Raw genomic sequence first — 19,548 nt, 5'->3', positions numbered from 1 at the left:
TCCAAATGTAGCAGTGTAGATGGAGAGGTCCTTTCTTTTCTGCTTTAGTTAGACGCCCCCCTTCCCCCAACAAATTGCTTCCTTTGAATTTGTGCCTGATGGCATTGTTGGGCATGTTTTTGGCATCCATGAGTACAGGTGGGGATGCCCTGATTTACTCCTCCTCTGCTTGTGAGGTTGTAGAGAGTGGGCGAAGGGTGGTGATGGAGTTCAAATCCTTCTGCTCTTCTTCTGCATCCCCTGGTGGGAGTAGGGAAGTTCTGAGGGAGGTGGCCTCAGACCAGGTCAGGATAGTTTCCATCAGGGTTCCTTCAGCTTTGAGTACCTTTGGAGCATCTGTGACCTGCTTAAGACTGCATGTGAGTTGCAGGCGAGCTGGGAGGAAAGCTGTAGGTGAAGGGAGCTGGTTCTCAGACCCCTTGTCCACTCAGGAGTACTAACTAGCAGAATGAGTCCTGCCTGCAGACTGTCCAGGTACCATTTTCTTGCCTGGACAGATTGAATCAAGTATATATAAAGCTCATTGTCTTCGGGTATCAGCCCAGATATAATATTATTTCCTTGGAAATGCTTCTTTAACAATCTTTTCTGACATAGGGACACCTGCTGTCATTTACCCTGTTTCTTCTTTCTTCATGATATTAATCATTATGTCATGGCACATTACACATGTATGTTAGTATTGTTCATGTCTCCCATTTAAAACCCTAGGGTATTTCCTGTTTTATTCATTCACTGCTTGGATGTCCCATGTAGAGAGTGTGGTCTGGCCTATAATTGGCACTCCGTTAATATGTATTGAATGTGAATACAGGATTTCCATGGATACAGCTCACTAAGATAGATACTATGGGGATCTCTATTTTTAGGAGAGGCAATTGAGGCTCAGAAATGTGGATGGATGACAGAGTTTGGATTTGATTCTAGGCCAGCTAACCTTCCCCTATCCTGCGAAGAGGCCTTGTGCCCTCTTGTGTTGCCCCCATTGCCAAGTATGGAGGCAGTCTGTCTATTAGGACAAAGATGAAAGCTAGTGTTGTTTCCTAATAATTCCAGTGAAATTCCCTCGGAAGACTCTCATTGGTTGGATCTGGGTCACATGTATGTTCTTGAGTGAATTATGGGTACAGAAGATAGACTGTTCCTACAATCTGGAGCTACAAGGCTTCTATTAGAACAGGGGTAAGACTAGGGGTCATCTTTATCAGTTATATTGATTAAAAGTGGAAAAGGGGGCTCCCTAGGGGGGAGCTGGGGTTGTTATAGTAGAGACAATATAGATGAAGCCAGTTTCTCACTCTCTCCCAGTTGACATTTTCCCAACTCTCCCCTAGCCCCAAGGGACTTCTTATTCTCACCCCCTGCCTCTGTCACATCTATCTATCTATCTATCTATCTATCTATCTATCTATCTATCTTTCATTTACTGGTTAAAGGACTTTTAAGGGTGTCATTGTTGCCTTTCTGTGATGAGAAGAGATACTGTATTTTTATGTATGGGATTGCAGCTATCCTGAGTTAAAGTATGAGGGGGTGAAACAGAGGAAGTAATCATGGAATTTCTTTCAACCTCAGCTCCTGATCATCCCAGATTCCAGCCCCTTCTCACCTCACTTGGCACTGATGAATGGGGTGAGGGAAGGGGGGTGAGGTGGGGTTGGTAGAAGCATTGAACCTGAGTCATAGGTTTACTTTCTGTGGTCTCCCAGTGTTTCCAGGGAGCCATCTGGTCAATAAATGCTGGCAATTCTGTCTGGTGATTCCAAACGATAACAATCAGAACCACTACTGTTTATACAGGGCTTGCCTGATGCTAAGTGCTTTGCAAGCTTTTAAAGTCTCCTAACACCCCCATGGGGGAGGTTCTGTTCCCATTTTTATGGCTGAGGAAGATGAATTAGGGAGAAGCTCAGGGATTGGCCTAAGGCTGCAGAGCATGCTGGGATGTGAGCTCCCACCTGTCTCTCTCCAAGTTTAGGATTGTAATCACAGTGCTAAAGTGGGTACCCAACTGACATCTAAAGACCATTGGGGTTCCAAGGGATCCCATCTCACTGTGTCTTGGAGCCCTCACAGACTGTGTATGAACAACAATGTTGACATTCTCACCGCAGATAGCCTGTTTAATTAAGGGGTATTTTAATGAGACCACTATTCTAGGCAGTCCATCAGTCACCGTTAATGGCATCACTTAGCTATTCATGTAGTAGCCTTGTCCTACCCACCTCTTCTATTTTACCTCTTTTTCTTCCCCTCGCTCATCGCTCCACCCCTAAACCTAACTTACCAGAAAAACCTGAAAGGGGGCTTGTCTAAGGAATGATTCAGGGTTCTCAAGATGTGTCTGGGAGTATATATAGCTTTCAGGGATTGTAGGGCAAGCGTTGGGTAAATCCTCAGCTGTTGATCTGACTATGGCACAGCCCAAATGCTAGGGCACAGCTGAGTCTGGTGACAGCCTTGGTATTTTGGGGGCAAAAGCCGTAAGGATGCACTGTACGAATCTGACTGCAGGTATTTCATTATTGGCATGGAGAAGGTTACCTGTCTCATCCTGGCAGCAGATTAAAGTCACAGAGGATTAATGGTGATCTACTCATGGGGTACCTGGTGGAATTCCTACCTGTCTTTCCAGTGGCTTAAGGATACTTTCTTTAGCCTACAAATTAAACTATATCTTATATGTCTTGAGAGGTCTTGGCTTTAGTTGAATGAATGTTGAACTTAATCGGACTCAGAGATGGAAGACTCTTTTCTGAGTTCTGTCTCTGAACTGGCTGTGCAAACCTGGAATAACTTATCAGTACCTTCCATCCTAACACAACAACAACAACAAGCAATAGCAAACTAGACAAGCCTAAGGTCTTCCCAGATCCACTACCTAGTGATTCTAAGCATACCCACCCAGGATTTCCTGATGGTCATGGGTCTCCTAGTCAGCCTCTTGCTGCCTCAGCTATAGTTAATGCTGCTAAACTGTTTTGAACAGTGCCTCTGACTATTCTCACTTAGCTTTCCCCAGCACAATCCTACTTCACATCTGAGAGTGGGAGGATGAAGGAGACATCCCATCGTTGAGGAAGATGATGGGAGTGAACTGTTCTGTGTGTGTTTTAAAAGTTCATTGGTTTAATTGATGTGCCAATCTTCCCAGGGCTCTGTGTTCAATTGTGGCTGACAAAAGTGATTTGTACCAGGTCGTTCTTGTCATTTATGATGGGGTGAAAAGCAAGGAGAAAGATGACGGGTGCAGGGAAGCAGAGTTTCCGTTTCTATGGCAAATGTTTGGTTCACACAATCTCAAGCACATGTTGCTGTCTGTGATGAAGAATGGTCACTGTGTTTTGCCACCTTCTGTCCTTCTGCCCTCTACGCTAACAAATGCTTCAGCTTGTGCTTTCTTAATGGTGATGTCTCTTTTTCTTCCTCAGGGGAGTGGTTAATTTGTTTTTCTCTCTGCTGTGAAACCTCACTTGACTCTGCGTCCAGTGTTTGGTATCTGGAAAAGAGGAGAATTTGCGTGGGTGTCAGTGTGCAGAAACCAACCAGAATATTTTAACCAATATTCTTATAGGATTCTAGGTTGCTTGGCTCTCTGGAGCCCTATCTGATTCCAGGATGATGTCTTTCCGGACAGATGCACGGCTTACCTCTTTTGCTACATGCACAGTGAAAAGGGAGCTCGATTCCTTGGCTTGCATGGGTGGATTTTGGGTGAAGGTAGGAATGTGGGGGCTTGCATGGCCTTTGAACTCATGCAAGAACACAGGGTGTTGTGTGTGGGTGCACTTCTAATACTCTTCTTCGTTTCTCTCTCCTCTCCTTTTCCCTTGCTTTGAAATTGCTGCCACAGATGTCAGTCAAGGTCCAGGTGAGTCTTTGCTCGCACAGCTGCCGTGGGAATTTGCCTTCTGCTAGACTGTGCATGGTGTGATTCTGACTGACCCCCTTTCTAGGGATTAAAAAACATCTTAGTATGTTGCATTTTCACTGATTTTTGGTTTAGAAGAAGAAATGCCTTGAAGTAAGGTTTTTTTGCTGGCTTTGAAGAACTATTTTAAAACCAACGGAATGTGTTTCCCTGGCTTAAGTGATTGCTTCCTTATGAATTCTGTGTGAATCAAAGGAGTGGAAAATTAACATTTTTGGAAAATATTTTTAAAAGAATCTTAGCTGCATGTTATCCAATGCAATGAATACTTTCGCCTTGTTTTATAGCTGTAACTTCCTGTGGTTAAAAGCTGACAATATTACCTATTCAACCCAGAAATTATATGGGTAAAGGAAGGTTTCTTTCTTCTAAGAAATCCCTATTTCCTACAATGATATTGATAATATTCTATTTATTAACCAGTTATGCAAGTAATACATGTTCACTATAAAAAAATCTAAAAGAGGGTTTGATTGGATTTTGTTAATAGAAACATGGAAGGCCTATCTTTAATAATAGATATACTATTATTAAAAGTGCATGCTCTCCCAGAGTCCTACTTTTAAGCCTTGTATGTGGGCATTTACATATATGTACATATATAAGACCATAATAGAGTACCTAATCCTTCATGGGTAAGAAATGTGAGGTGATTTAGAATGGTTTTACATCTATTCTAAACTAGTTAGGACTCTGAGTTAAGAAGAACAGTTACTTACAGACAGGACGGGAGACCATCTTTGATATCTTCGTGTTTACTTACTTAGTCCCTTTTACAGTTAACCCTTAGAGAGCAAATATAAGATCGGTATTGCTATATACAATTTAAAGTACATGAAATTTAGGGTCTGACAGGTTAAATAGTTTTGCCAAAGGTCATAGAACTCATCAATGGTAGCAACTGAACTCTAAAACCAATTCACACTTTAATGGTGCAATCTGGGGTCATAGCTGAAAATTCTCAACGACTGGAGATCTTGTAAGTATTCTCTGAAGGGATGACTGCCCACTTGTTTTTTTGTGTGGAGAGGTAATTTGACTTTTACTGTCATCTCTGTCTCCAAACGAATATATCCTTTATTGTTCTTGGATACCTAAAATAATCACACATACTTTGGTAGGGACTTTCTGATCATTGTTATATGCGGGATTCCACAATATATGAGTACAATATAGTTATTCGTATCAAACACAGAGGACATTTTTGTACTTTTTCTGCCTATCCTTCATCTTTCTTTGAAACACAGCACAGACAAACCCGTCCACAGAAATACCACCAGAGCTGGAGTCATACTTGCTCGGTAAAGCGCTTGCTCTGTAAACATGAGGACCTGAGTTCTAACCCCAGACCCCAGAACTAAACCTCATTTTTGGTGCAGGGATGTACTTTTTGACCTTAGCACTGAAAGGTTAAGGCCATCCGCTCCCTGGGGTTTCCTAGCAGATCAGCCTAGACTTCTTGGTTGGTTCTAGGCCAGAAAAGTGCCTTCTAAATAATAAAAATAAAAGGACATCTCCTGAATAATGACACCCAAACTTGTCTTCTGGTTCCCATACATACGCACACATGTAGACATGCACCTGCACATAAATAAACACATACATACATACCATTAAATTTATTCTTTTTATTTAAAAAGATTTTCGTTCAGTCACTCATTCAACAAATATGTGCTATCAGGGACTGTGGATAAAATGATAAACAGGAGACAATCCCTGGTTTCATGTACTTTTATTCTAAATGGGGGCAGACATACAGATGTGTATACATCTGTATAGGTGCTTATATGCACGTATCCACATTACATGTGCATGCTAATGTATATTGTAGGACGTGGTGACAGCTAAGTGGTATGGAGAAATCACTAATTTATAGAGCATGGACAGGGGAAGCCTCTCTGGTAGCAGATATTTAATCATAGGAAGCAAGGGACTAAGATCAAGACCTCAGGTCTTGTTTTCCATCTGACTGATGGCAGAGATGTTTCCAAAGGTGGTACACTGTCCTTCTGCCCAGAAATGAACGAACTTGAAGCTCAGCCTGCATTTCTCTCCCCCAGCCTGTGTTCATGGGGGAACCCTTTTTTTCTGATTCTCACAAGGTCACCATATTGGTCCTTGTGTGGAAGGGAATGGTAGAGGGGTGGAGGTCTATGACTGCCCTTTCTTTAGATAATAGCAACTGTTAATGCCCCTTTCCCTGACACATCTCTATTTAATCGCCATTATCTCATTTTATTTCCTTAATAACCTTCCGAGGTATGTAGCCCGAGCCCCCATTTTATTGCTGATTAAGTGGGGGTCCAGGGAGGTTAAGGGATGTGCTGTACTCAGTTATGGAATAGCAGGACCAAGAGGGGATTCTTGCCTCAGTCTAAATGTTGTGACCTTCACTTTGCCCTTGAAGTATCTAGGGATGATCGCTAATCCTGTCAATCCTCCAGCTCCTTTATTTTGTTATGGTTTCTAAGCCTGAAGAAAACTCTTGGTTTAGATCCTTCAGTTGTGGCCATGGATATGGAAGGAGCTGGCCTGTGCAGAAGGTTAGCGAGTAGCCTTCCACCCTCTCTCAGTTCCTGGCCGAGTAATCTGGAGCCAACGATCTTGTGCTCTGACAACTGAAGCCTTTCGTGGCTCTCTGATCCCCTACTCCCTGACCCTAAAGGACGTATTGGGGATTTTATGAGCTAATGTAACTGTTTACCCAGAAGCCACTAGAAGACTATAAAAGGGATGATTGCTTAATTGGTGAATTTCATGTGCTGAGCACATTGGTTGGAAATAATCCTATTGTAGACTGTAGTTTGAGATAAGACTTGTGGGAAAAGCCTTTCCCAGAGTTCCTGAGTTAGGCTGGGGACTCCTGACATTGAGTCCTGGATACCTGGATCGAAAGAGCAGGCAAGTTCCACCGGACTGCAGCAGGGAGCAAGTTCAAAGCTTCTCACCCTAGGTTACACAAAGGGATTCAGGATAATAAAAGCAAACAGCAAACCTTTCTAGTACCACCTGCGGATCTTGGGAAGATGGCTGAACGTTCTCCTGCATCTTCATGTTAACTCCTCCTGGTGGGCATTACTGTGTGCACTGCAAACGAGAAGCCTTGGGGAGCTCCAGTGACAGGCCAGTGGTCACCTCTTGACAGTGACTAGACCAGAACCTTAGAATTCAGATGCCACCAGATTCTGTGCTCTTGTTCTTTTAAAGCGCCCACATTTCCATAGTGGTCCTGTGGGCCAGCATCATGTCTTACTTGTGTCTGTACTACTGTATCTGTGCAGAGTACAAAGCACATAGAGCCTAGTAAGTGTTTATTAGACAGGACTGATCATAAGCATAAGGGGAAAACTGGCTGTATAGGGTCCTGAGACACAGTAGAGCTTAAGGGGTATATTGCTCAAGGAGCACAGACATTGCAGTTAAGGAAAGTGAAACTTCCGTAAGAGAAGGGCCCTCTCCAAAGATATACAACCCATCTATTTTCCGGAAGGTACCTTATTAGGTCTTTTTATCTGCTTTGTTCACTGGGATTCATCACTGGTCTCCCTGGATAGCTTGTGAGTAGGCAGTGCCATCCCTTTTCTGCCCTCAACCTTCTACCCATTTCTGAATGTTCCAGAACTCTCTACTAGGAGAGGGAGTAAGCACTTGGGATGTGAAGAGAGGAGATAGTAGTGGAAAGAACCCTTCTTTCTACACCCTTCTCTTGGCACCCCTCACTCCTGCCTAAGGGTTGTTTGTGATGCTCTCTGTCAGCCTCTCCCCTCAGAATGGATAATTTCTCAGGCTCTGCCTGCTGATTAGAGCTGGAATTTAAATGAATAACTGTGACCTTGTGGATGTGCCCTAGTTATTCACAGGCCCAGTGAGGAAATAGGCTTCTTGCTCTGTCCGTCAGGGCTTAGGCAAGCACAGGAGGAGGGGCTGCTGTCTGCAGGGGCCCCTTAGCCTGATCTCCTGCTTCCAAAGGAACTAACCATGTCGCTTGTTGCTTCCATTGTCTGCTGATTTTTGACCTTATTGCCTCTTCACTCCAGTGTAAGTCAGCCCCGGGACCTAGTTATCTGTGCATTGCCTTGTCTCCAGCTGAGGGATGCTGATGTGAACCTGCGTTTAGGAGATGGCATACAACATGTGTGACTCAAGCTTGTCGACACAAAGGGGAAGCTGTGGAAGCCCCCTGTGTGGCAACAGGACCAGCATTACTGGCGTTTCTAAGAATCCAGTATAGAAGCAGATGTTCAGAGCCCACCTAGAGATACGGAGGCAGAATCATCATTTTATCAAAGGCCCAAAAACTTCAAGGAATTAACCTGTGACAAACACTGGCATTGGACTTGATCTCTCTTCTCTTTAAGACATCTGGGTTGTCCGTACTGAGGAAGCTGTGGTTCACTTTGCTGAAACCTCAGTCCTCACCTCTTAGGATGCACGCTGCTTGGTCTGGTTCATAGGAGGAGCAGGATAGTGGAGATTAGGGATGGGAAATAGTGAGCATTCATCCATCCCTGAGTGGTCTCTGTTGACCACTTTTCTGTACAGCAGCTTAGGTACTGCAGGGGAGACAGTGTGGGCTGGAGTAGGTTTTGCAAACATCAAGGAGAAGCTTGGCATTTTGCAGTGGTTAAGAACAATCAAAAGTATAATTATCAACAGAAAAAACAGATAAAGTTTTTATCTGAGCAGAGCTTTATTCAGTCCCCTCATACTATCTGGGCTGCTTGTGAGCTACAAAGCCTGAACTGAGTAAACCTAAAATAGCATCTGTCCCTTTAAGGAAAGGCTCGGACACCCGGGGTTACATGAAGCCCAGACTCTTAGCCAGATGCTGGGACTGACCTCTTGACTCTCCTAAAGCAATCTGCCCTGTTCACTTTACTTTCCCTTTGTGGGCTCCACTTTCTGGTCTGTAAAATGGGGATAATGAGGATGCTTAACTCATGCTTAGCTTTACAGAGTTCCACATGTAGTCTTAGAACACAGTTACACAGTAAGCAATGTGCAGCCACTGCTACACTAAGTCTCATTTGATCTTTGCAATAAGAGTTTCTGTTTCATAGATGAAGATTTACAAAGGCTAAAAAACCTGAACTTAATTAAACAACATCTTCTTTGCCTTTATCGTGCTCTCTTGAATGTCCAGAGGTATGCCCCTGTGTCTGATGTAGACCCTCTCCACACATACCAGCTACCCTACCCCCTGCTACACGCCTCTCTTTTGGGTCTTGATGTTCATGCTTCTAGTCTAGAGGTGTCTTTAGATTCTGTGTATAGCCATAAAACATAATAGGATCACAGTAAAAGGTGACGGGGGACTCATGTGTCAGGTCCCTACCACGTTATAGATGAAGAACCCTGGGCTCCAAGATACTAGGTCCTTTGCTCCAGGTCAGAAAGAGATATAGTCGATGCCAGGATTCAATTCACATCTAAGGTTTCCTCTGCACAGTTGCTGCTTTATCCAAGAGTTGTGTACGCTTGGCTAAGAATGTAGCCTTCCAGGGTAACAGGTCTCTTCCCTTGAATGGGAAGAATTTGAGACAGGTGCTCTCAGGCTCTGTCCATTGCGAGTGCTTATGACCAGATCATTTGGTTGAGACACTGGAGAACTTAAAGAATGTCTTCCTATCACCAAGACTGACAGTCCATGTTTTCAGTACCACCAGAACCGTGTTTTGTCTTTTCTTTCTCATTCTTTTGAATAATAATCCCACTTGATTTTTCTCTTATTACCTTCCTACAAAAACCGCTTGACATTTATTCATCTTGTATTTTGAGCCAAGCACTGAAATGCTAAGTTTTGCATGCATTATTTAATTCTTTAGACACCCCCAGAAAGTAGATTCTTTTACTAGGTGTATATTATCCCATGAACAAACTGACTCAAGTTTTGTTAAGCAACCACCAATAGCGCATTAAACGTTGGCAGAACACATTATAAGGTCTTGTCTCTATGGTCATGGAGACATCTTGAAGGGAATGCCACCAAAGCATACACGCCACAAAGTTGACTCCTGCTTATTACTGTGTGCTCTTAGCTTAGAAGGGTGCCAGTGCATGACAGACACACCACAAATCCATCCTGAGGGAATGAATAGTATGCTGGGCTCGGTCCTTAGTTTTTCCCCATGATTTTATGGAGGTCAGCTTTTCAGGAGTCGCCATAAGACAAAAATAATTTTTATGCAATGTTCTTCTTAGACCGAGCTTGGTGGGAGATCCAGGTTACAGAGAAATACACCTCTGCGGTGTGTTATTAGATTGGAAGGAACCCTTGGCTGGGCCTATTTACTTCACAGTCAGCTGCCCAGTACAGGCCCGGGAAGACCCTCTTGGCTCCCTTAGCTCTATGTGATGAGTATATACAGATAAGGTGCTATTTCCAAGACTGTCTTTCTCTTTGGCTATCTTAAAATTATAGTCTTGAGGCTTTATCTCTAAAGACTTAAAATCTTCTTCTTTACTGCCTTAGAAAGGCAGACCCATGCCAGCAGTTGTGGAACATGCCTGTAATCCTACCCCTAAGGAGGCTGAGGCAGGAGGATCATGAGGTCAAGGCGAGCCTGGCCTACATAAGGAGTCTGATGTCAGACTATACTGTCTATCAAGACTCTGTCAAAGGGAGGAAAGGAAAGAGGAAGGTGGGAGGAAATGGAAGTGAAAGAGGAAGAAAGGGAGGGCGATTAAAAAGGCAACCACACGACTGTATGATGAATTTAGTCACATTTCAGTTATTTCTGGAGGGCAAGATGGGAGTTAGAGAAATGTCCTAGAGCCTCCCATGGTCTGAGCTCATCGGACACGCATGGGGGTGCTTCTTTGTTACTTCAATGATGAGAGGCAGCAGAAGCGTTTAGTAGTAAAGCGCAGTGAGTTCCAAGCGTCCTGTGGTATATGGGAAAACACATGCAGAGACCTGTGCTACTCAGGACACCATTGATGAGAATAGCACAGCACAGCTGTTCTCGGGAGGAATGAGGCTAGAGAACCTCCACCTCAGCTAGCTAAGTCACACAGCCTGTTCAGAGACCCCATCAGGCCTTAGACCAGCCATGGAGGTCTGGTAAGGACATAGGGTAGGATGGCCAGTTGGCTGGCCAGGCCTCAGGAGGGGTGGGAGATGGAATGTGGCCCAGAGTCCAGGACAGTGAGTGCCTGTGTTGGAGCAGCTTTGCTGACTGTGCACACAAATGGAAGCCTCTGAGGATGCAGTGGGCAGGGGTCCCCTAGTGCTGCCAGCTGAGTAGACAAGTGATGTTGGGCCTGGCTGGCTGGCGAGCGCATATAATTCAAGGCGCTGGAGGCTGCCGCAGGAACACTGCCAGTTCAAGACCAGTCTGAGCTACATAGTAAGACTCATCTCAAATCCATCAGTCAATCAAAATGCTGGGGGGATGTGGGAGGGGTCAGAGAGGTGCCCTGAATAGATCAGTCTTCTAAACTGACAGGTGCTACATGGGTTTGAGCCCTTACCTCGAACTTTGAACTGGGCCATGTGCTTTCTTTGCACTGTTGCCTGTGATCACCACAGCGCTCCCGGGGTGGGGGGGCATGTTTCCTAGGTGAGAGGTAAAGAACTTAGAGGTACAGAAACGTTAGCTTACCCCATACCTCACAATTTGAGGTAGAGCTGGTCTTTCAATTACTCTTTCGATTGCAGAGAGCAGAGGTTTGCCAAGCACCAAAATGGCCTGGAGAGTTAATAAAGGAGGCCAGTCTCATTACAGAAAGGGTTCTCCCAGGTGAGGCTGAGAAGGCTGAAGTTAGAGAACCATTACTTGGAAGAAAGTCATCTGAACGGTGGCAGCTATGGAGCTTCACTCTTACGCTTTAATCTCTGCAAATGGATGTGAGAGGAAGGCATAAGGAAGAAAGAGAACAGGAAGAGTAGGCCCCCTTTGTGCTCCATTAACATTAGGACACCAGGCGGTATAGGTACCATCCTCACAATTAGCCAGCATCCCCCTTCCCCCTGTGCCCCAACGGGCTCCCATAGTACAGGGAATGTTTCATTTTTTTGAGGGTAGAGACTTCTCTGTGCTGTATGCCCACTGCCTGCCACACAATCCTGTTAGAATCAGTTTGTTTTGGGTGGAAGAGGCCCAATGGGTTATCAAGACTCTGTAGCAAAGTTTTGAATCCTTTGTGTAAAATTTTATTCAGGCATACTTTGAACCCCTTTGGCAATGAGCAGCTCATTGATCCCTTGGTCTTTTCATTCTGTTCCAGCAGGGCAGAATATTTGAGAGCTCTTTCTTATCCTTCATTGCTACAGCTTTCTGCACCTGTGTGACTTCCAGCCCTTGGAGATCCATGGAACAGATCTAATTACACTCCAAGTGTTTGAAGTCAAGGCCTTTTGTCTTTGAGGAGTTTCTTTTCTAAGTACTAAAACATCTCCAGTTTCTTTGGCCATTCTCATGTAAAGGCTTTTATTCTTTCATCTATATTATTGTTCCTTGAAAAATGACATTTTTTTCCTATATCTATTCTGAAGAAGGATGCTCACATAGCGTACAATACTATGGGTATGATTGGGATCAATTCATGATAGACTGCTCTGTTGCCCTTGTTCTAGATTATGCACCCATTCAGGCAGTAGCAAACCCTTTAACCTTCCCTTTTGATAACTGTAGTGTTAAATGGAACTTGAAGTCAGTGAAAACCTTTACTATTTTTGTGTGCTCTGCGAAGTCATTTCTCCCCACTTCCTGGACTTGCACAGTTGGTATTTCTCTTAGCATGGGGCCACCCTTTGATTCTGTTAAATCTGGCACACCATGGTCTGTTTGGATGCAGTTCTTTCATTGGGAGCATCAACTGATCTTTCTGGTCTTGTGTTATTCATGAATGAGAAGCCACTTCAGAGAAGTTCGTGACAGGGAGATCAAGGACTTTGTTGTGGGATGAGTCTTTTCTAAAAGTCATTCTTGTTGATCCTTTAACCCTTAGCAAGAAAAGCATGACTCCTTTTGTCTCTTTGCTATATCTGGCATTCATTCATGAGAAAATCTTGCTACTTCTGGCCTCTAACAGAAAGAACAGATCAGGAGAAAGCTGTAAAGTTCTTTGATCCTGTGATTATGCCGTATTGATGCTGTCAGTGACTCATAATGATGATCGGAAGCAACACTTTCTGTTCCATCCAGCCACCATGCTATCAGAACAAAGATGGTCAAAAGGCAAACAATGATTATCTGATTCATCTATTACCCTACAAAAGGCTAGATGATGAGGATTAAACACAGTGGCATTATAAAAAGACAAAACTCAGAGGCAAGAGTCTAGCTGGCCCCTGCTTAAAGAGCCAGTATCAGGATCCCTTCTTTACCACCACCATCACCACCACCACCATCACCACCACCACTACCATCATCACCACCACCACTACCATCATCACCACCACCATCACCACTACCAACATCACCACCACCATCACCACCATTACCACCACCACCACTACACTGCGTGTTCAACTGATCCATAGCACTTTGTCACCCTTAAGGAAAAGATAAGTGTTCTTAAGTGTTATCATAGGATCGCTCTTAAATAATCATCTGGAAGCTTATATAGCTCAGCTGGAGTGGTAGTAGACTCTCCTTGACAACTACCGTTGTGGTTGTGGGTACTGTTCTTAGAATAGTAGTTTGAACCAATTAAATTATTATTTTATAATAGGTCAGAATGAGCCAAATATCAATGTTGTCATCTGATTCCATGCACTGTGTTGCTTGATCTCTTTGTGTTTGCATATCTTTGTGTTACAGGGGTTTTGGGTAGCTAGCTCTTACAGCCTCCCATGGATTTTCTTCTATTGCATGTCTTTCACATGGAGCTGCCTCCTTATTCTACTCTCTTTTCATGTTGGATGCCTCTTCATATTGCATGTGCAACTTTTAGCATGATTGACAGTAGCATATTATAATGATATTAACATATCTTCACCCAGCTTTTTAATATCTGAGTGAACATGCAAGTATCTTCAGCCATTCTATGTTTGCCATGACTTTGGGCTCCTCATAATTCTGGTTATCCTCTGTTCACCTGGCTCATTCCCTTCCTAACATATGACCCCATCCTTTGCCCCTAAACCCTGTTAACAGTCAGTGCTGAGGAGAGGGAAGACTTAAAATTTTTAGTTTCTGGAGTGTTGGGGATATGGGTTTGTGCTTAAATGCCAGAATTTATATTTTTCCTTAATATTTTTGAGACTCTATGTAGCCTAAGCTAGCCTCAAATTTATGATCCTTCTTCCTCAGCTCCCTGAGTTCTATGACTGTGAGCACCCACCATCAAGCCTAGCCCTTAAAATTAAATTTATGATCCTTTTTCTTCAGCTCTCTGAGTTCTGTGTGCTCTCTCTGAGCATACACCACTAAGCCTAGTCCTTAAAATTAAATTTCTTGCTTGTCTTTTCCTATACTTTTAGATCCCCCTTCTAGTAGCCAGTAAATTAGCTATTCATCTGAGCTGTAGGTCATCACAACATCCAGATGGTAAGTTATGAGTTCTCATTTAAGCCACTGAGCATAACATGGGTCAGCTCTGGGCTGGGGCTGAATTACTCTTATTATTTACACTTTCTCTTCAGGCCTGAGGATCAGAGTTGAGATCTCCTGTAGTAATAGGGACGGCGGGGCTGTATCCCCAGCACCCGACCGCCCCTACGGCTAGCTTTACCCAAAATAATTACACGGACACTGTATTCTTTTAATCACTGCTTGGCCCATTCTCTTCTAGGCTAATTCTCACATATTAATTTAGCCCATTTCTAATCATCTGTGTATGGCACCCCAAGGTGCGCTTACCAGGGAGATTCTAGCCTATGTCCATCCTGGGTCGGAGCTTCATCCCGGGAGCGGGGCATGGCGTCTCTCTCAGGCGTCTGCTCCCCAGAGGAGAGCTGTCGAGACTCTGACCTCACTTCCTCTTCCTCCCAGCGTTCTGTCCTGTCTACACCTCCCACCTATCTTCTAACCAATAAAATGGGCCAAGGCAGTTCCTTTATTAGCCAATGACCTTCCTCCATCAATCTCCAGAATCCACATATATGTTGGCAGATGTTGTGACCCAACTGTAATTCCATTCTCTGAAAGTGCAGACAGGGCATCCCCAGAACAAGCTGGTTGGTGAGACTAGCCATATTGGTGAGCTCTGGCTTTGCCTGAGAGACACTACTTCATTCTGCTTCATTGCTTAAGGTAGAACTGTGGCTGAAGATGCTTCCTGACTTCAGCCTCAGCCACATGCGGATGTGCACACAAGCATACCTACGACAAACACAAAAGGGAAAGAATGAAATACACACACACACACACACACACACACACACACGCGCGCTTCCCTCTTTAAAATGCAAATCTCAGCATGAGACTTTTTTTCTTCCATTCTCGCAAATTCCCAGTCATCTCACTCTAGAGACTAGATCATTGCAATTTTGCGTTTTGTCAACCTTTCCATCTTCACTGTCTCTTCAATTCTGGAAAAAACAGGTGAATGTTTTCATTACTTTCTGATTTTAGGTAATTACAAAAATGTAATGTTGATGCTTGCAGCAATTAGTGACGTTCAATCTTGCTTATTTGGTATAGAAAGAAAGAGATGATAAATGGGAATTTTTCACTTGGATAAAAGTTATCCTGAAAGTGAATGAATTTCAAGGCTTGGAAGAGATATTGAATTTTCCCTCCTGAACCTTTTCTCTTCCTCTAGTCTTTTTTGAAATACTTTCCCAACTACCCAGCCAGGGTGAAGGAAGGAAGAAAAAATGAATGGAAGATCATCTCATGTGGACAGGTTGATCCTGGTTTGAGATAACATTAACTTAAATAATGGAGATCTTCAGCTTCTGGCCTGGTTTCTGAACTCTTGCCTGTTTCAATAAATGGTTTCTATTCTCTGTGTTAGTCATTCCCATGACAGGCTTCATCATGACCACAGCTTCTTACAAATGACTTAGATTTCTTACAAATGACTTAGATTACAAATGACTTGAATAGCTATTTCCATTTTTCCTGAGTAGCAAAATCAGCTATCTCCACGGGAGTTTTCCCAAAGGGTATAACATATAGTTTAGGCAACCATATGTATATTTTGCATATGCTTTACATATGATTTACAGTCTGTTCTAAGGCAATTTCAACTTTACATGTTTTACTCATTGGTGATCTTTTCTTTCTTTTGTTCCAGTATATACTCTGGGAAGCTGAATATCACAGATATACAGACATAAATAGCAGTTAAAGCTAGTTATGAGGGAGTTATTTTGTATCAGATACCTTGTTGGGGTCCAGCATATTGCTAGATCCAGCTAGAGTAGCATTTGTCAATGTCCAGATTGAAGATACTTTAATTCTTTCCTTCTATTATTATTGTAGATATTTTAAAGGTACTGTAGCTCCCTAAGAATCCTATGTTAGCAACTCTTAATGTATTGCCTATCAAAGGGTCACTAAATCCTATCTCCTGCTCCTTATGTGAGTTTTTATTGAGCTAAATTTTTTTTTTAAATTTATTTATTTATTAAGGATTTCTGCCTCGTCCCCACAACCGCTTCCCATTTCCCTCCCCCTCCCCCGATCAAGTCCCCCTCCCTCATCTGCTCGAAGAGCAATCAGGGTTCCCTGACCTGTGGGAAGCCCAAGGACTGCCCACCTCTATCCAGGTCTCGTAAGGTGAGCATTCAAACTGCCTAGGCTCCCACAAAGCCAGTACGTGCAGTAGGATCAAAAACCCACTGCAATTGTTCTTGAATTCTCAGTATTCCTCATTGTCCGCTATGTTCAGCTAGTCCGGATTTTGAGTCATAATTTAGTATCTGTTCACATCTAAAATGTAAGACAGGGTTGTTTTAAAAGTTATAATCCCCTTTGTTCCCATGAGTTCTTGACTCAACCCGTGTCCTTATGACATTCTTGGAATGTCAGATCCAGAATAAATGCCATGTTTCAGCCAAAGCCAGCAAGCTAGTTCTGAGGCTGGATGTAGTCATGCAGATATCTGATGTTAGTGTGCATTTTGACTCTCCTCTGAGGTTGACCAGAAAGCCCGTCTTCGTTTTAACCTATTCCACATCAACCACACATGTAGCCTATGTACAGTGTGGCTTTCACTTCCTTTCTTGCTAATTATGTACCTCTCATTTAAGAATTTTTGAACATTTTTCTGTAATTTATGTTGGAAGCCATCTAGTTCTATTTTTAAATATATAATTAGACTCTTTTAATGTTGAACACATAGAAAACTACCTTAGCATCCTCCCACCCTTACCAGGTTAAGACAGAGCTATAGCCCCCTTTTCTTTATGCTTCTTTCACTTTCTTATCTCCTATGGCATGAAGAGAGTGTTTTAAAGTCCTTATATTCAACTGAATCCCTTCTCAGATCATTTCGTTATAGTGTTAAATGCCCAGTGGACGTTTTTGCTTGAAAACTCTTTCTCTTCAACTTCATCATGTCTAACAGAGAACTCATCATCTTCCACCACTCTAAATATCTTTCCCCACCTCATTTCACTTTCTTTAGTTCTTCTCTTGCTTTTCCATTTCCCCATCGCTCATCTGCCTCTCCTCACAGCATCTTATTCATCATCAAAGTCTGCTAAATCCTCTTTCTCCCTTTCTGTCTCTGCTATTTGATAATCACTGGGTCCTTCGCCTCTGACTGATCTTTCTTCTTTTGTCTTATTCCCTTAATTTGTTTCATCCCTGCTATTGCAATAGTAATCTTCCTCAACATTTCTTTCTCCAGGTCATTTGCCTGCCCATGAACCTCCAGTGTCTCCCATCAGCTGAAAGATCAAGTTAATTTTCTTTAGTCTTGAAACTTATGACTTCCATGCTTAGATTATTAGGATCATCTATTTTTTTATATAAGCTAATTGTATGCTTCTTTTCTTTTTTCCATATAGTATATTATTACATGCTTATCCTGTACCCAGAAATGCCTTTCTTTCTGGAAAGGAGAACAGGGTGGTCTTGGGAGGTCATGGTACTATCCATAATGTTAACACTTTCTCCAAATCTTAAACCATTTTTACTGTATGTGTATGTATGAATATGTGTGCACTTATGTGCTTGCAGGGAAAACTTCAACTGTCTATTTCCTTTGAGATACTGTCTGTCATTGGCCTGGAGCTGACAGGTTAGGCTAGAATCCTCCTGTCTCTGCTTCCCCTGTGCTGGTACTATGAGTATGAGCCAGTATGTCTGGCATTTTTATGTGGGTTCTTAGGCTCCAACTCAGGTCTTTGTGCTTACAAGACTGAGGTAAAAATGAACCATACCCTCAGTCCTTAAGCCATTTTTGAAGGTGTCTTTAAAATCTCCTGGCCTTGCAGGAACTTTCTCTGAATATGCAGCAGCATCAGTCTCTACTCATTACTGCATGAATTCATAATTTGATATTATCTATTAGATACCATCTATTCATTTTTCATTCAACTGTCAAATATATACTGAGTGTCAGATACTAAATGGATAAATGTTTTTCTGTGTGTTCATATAGTTTCATAGTTTATATCCTATGTAGGCATAGGCTAGTGGTTCTCAACCTGTGAGTCACAACCTCGCTGGGAGTTACATATCAAATATCCTCAATATTAGATATTTAAATTATGATTCATGATAGCATCAAAATGGCAGTTATGAAAATGGATCAATATTTATCACCACGTACAAAACTCAAGTCCAAATGGATTAAACACCTCAACATAAAGCCAGCCACACTGAACCTCATAGAAGAGAAAGTGGGAAGTACACTTGAATGCATTGGCACAGGAGACCACTTCCTAAATATAACCCCAGTAGCATAGACACTGAGAGAAACAATTAATAAATGGGACCTTCTGAAACTGAAAAGCTTCTGTAAAGTAAAGAACATGGTCAACAAGACAAAACAACAGCCTACAGAATGGGAAAAGATCTTCACCAACCCCACATCAGACAGAGGTTTGATCTCCAAAATATACAAAGAACTCAAGAAATTGGTCATCAAAAGAATAAATAATCCAATAAAAAATGGAGTACAGACCTAAACAGAGAACTCTCAACAAAGGAATATAAAATAACTGTAAGACACTTAAGGAAATGCTCAACATCCTTAGTCATCAGAGAAATGCAAATCAAAACAACTCATTTTATACCTGTAAGAGTGGCAAAGATAAAAAAAAAAAACACTGATGACAACTTATGCCGGAGAGGTGGTGGGGTAAAAAAAAAAAAAAACATTCTTGCATTGCTGGTGGGAGTGCAAGCTGGTACAGCCCCTTTGGATGTCAGTGTGGCGATTTCTCAGAAAATCAGGAAACAACCTTCCTCAAGACCCAATAATACCACTTTTGGGTATATATTCAAAGGATGCTCAATCGTGCCACAAAGACATGTGCTCAACTATGTTCATAGCAACATTATTTGTCATAGCCAGAATGTGGAAACAACCTAAATACCCCTTACCAAAGAATGGATAAGGAAAATGTGGTACATTTACACAATGGAGTATTACAAAACAGAAAAAAATAACGGCACCTTGAATTTTACAAGCAAAGAGCTAGAAAACATCATTTTGAGTGATGTAACCCAGATCCAGACAGTTATCATATGTACTCACTCATAAGTGGT

At 42.6% G+C, this 19,548-nt stretch overlaps 1 protein-coding gene across 27 annotated transcripts in view; it reads left to right on the top strand.

Annotated features, from left to right (window-relative positions):
• Positions 1 to 19,548, top strand: part of Nrxn3 (neurexin 3) — a 1,564,636-nt gene that overhangs the window by 103,513 nt on the left and 1,441,575 nt on the right. For all 27 annotated transcript variants that reach the window (XR_005974847.1, XM_041658568.1, XM_041658546.1 and 24 more), the window contains exon 3: positions 3,854 to 3,871. Coding sequence is in view for 26 of the 27 variants with exons in the window: in XM_041658568.1 (XP_041514502.1) it covers positions 3,854 to 3,871 (18 nt within the window). In the remaining variant the exon portion in view is untranslated. The remainder of the gene's footprint in view (positions 1 to 3,853; positions 3,872 to 19,548) is intronic.

This window comes from Microtus oregoni, unplaced genomic scaffold (genome assembly GCF_018167655.1).
Source record: "Microtus oregoni isolate MIOR12 unplaced genomic scaffold, Mior012 000009F_ref0000495, whole genome shotgun sequence".
Classification (NCBI taxonomy): Eukaryota; Metazoa; Chordata; class Mammalia; order Rodentia; family Cricetidae; genus Microtus; species Microtus oregoni.
The sequence above is the reverse complement of the archived record's forward strand: the minus strand, read 5'-3'. Positions and strand labels throughout refer to the sequence as shown.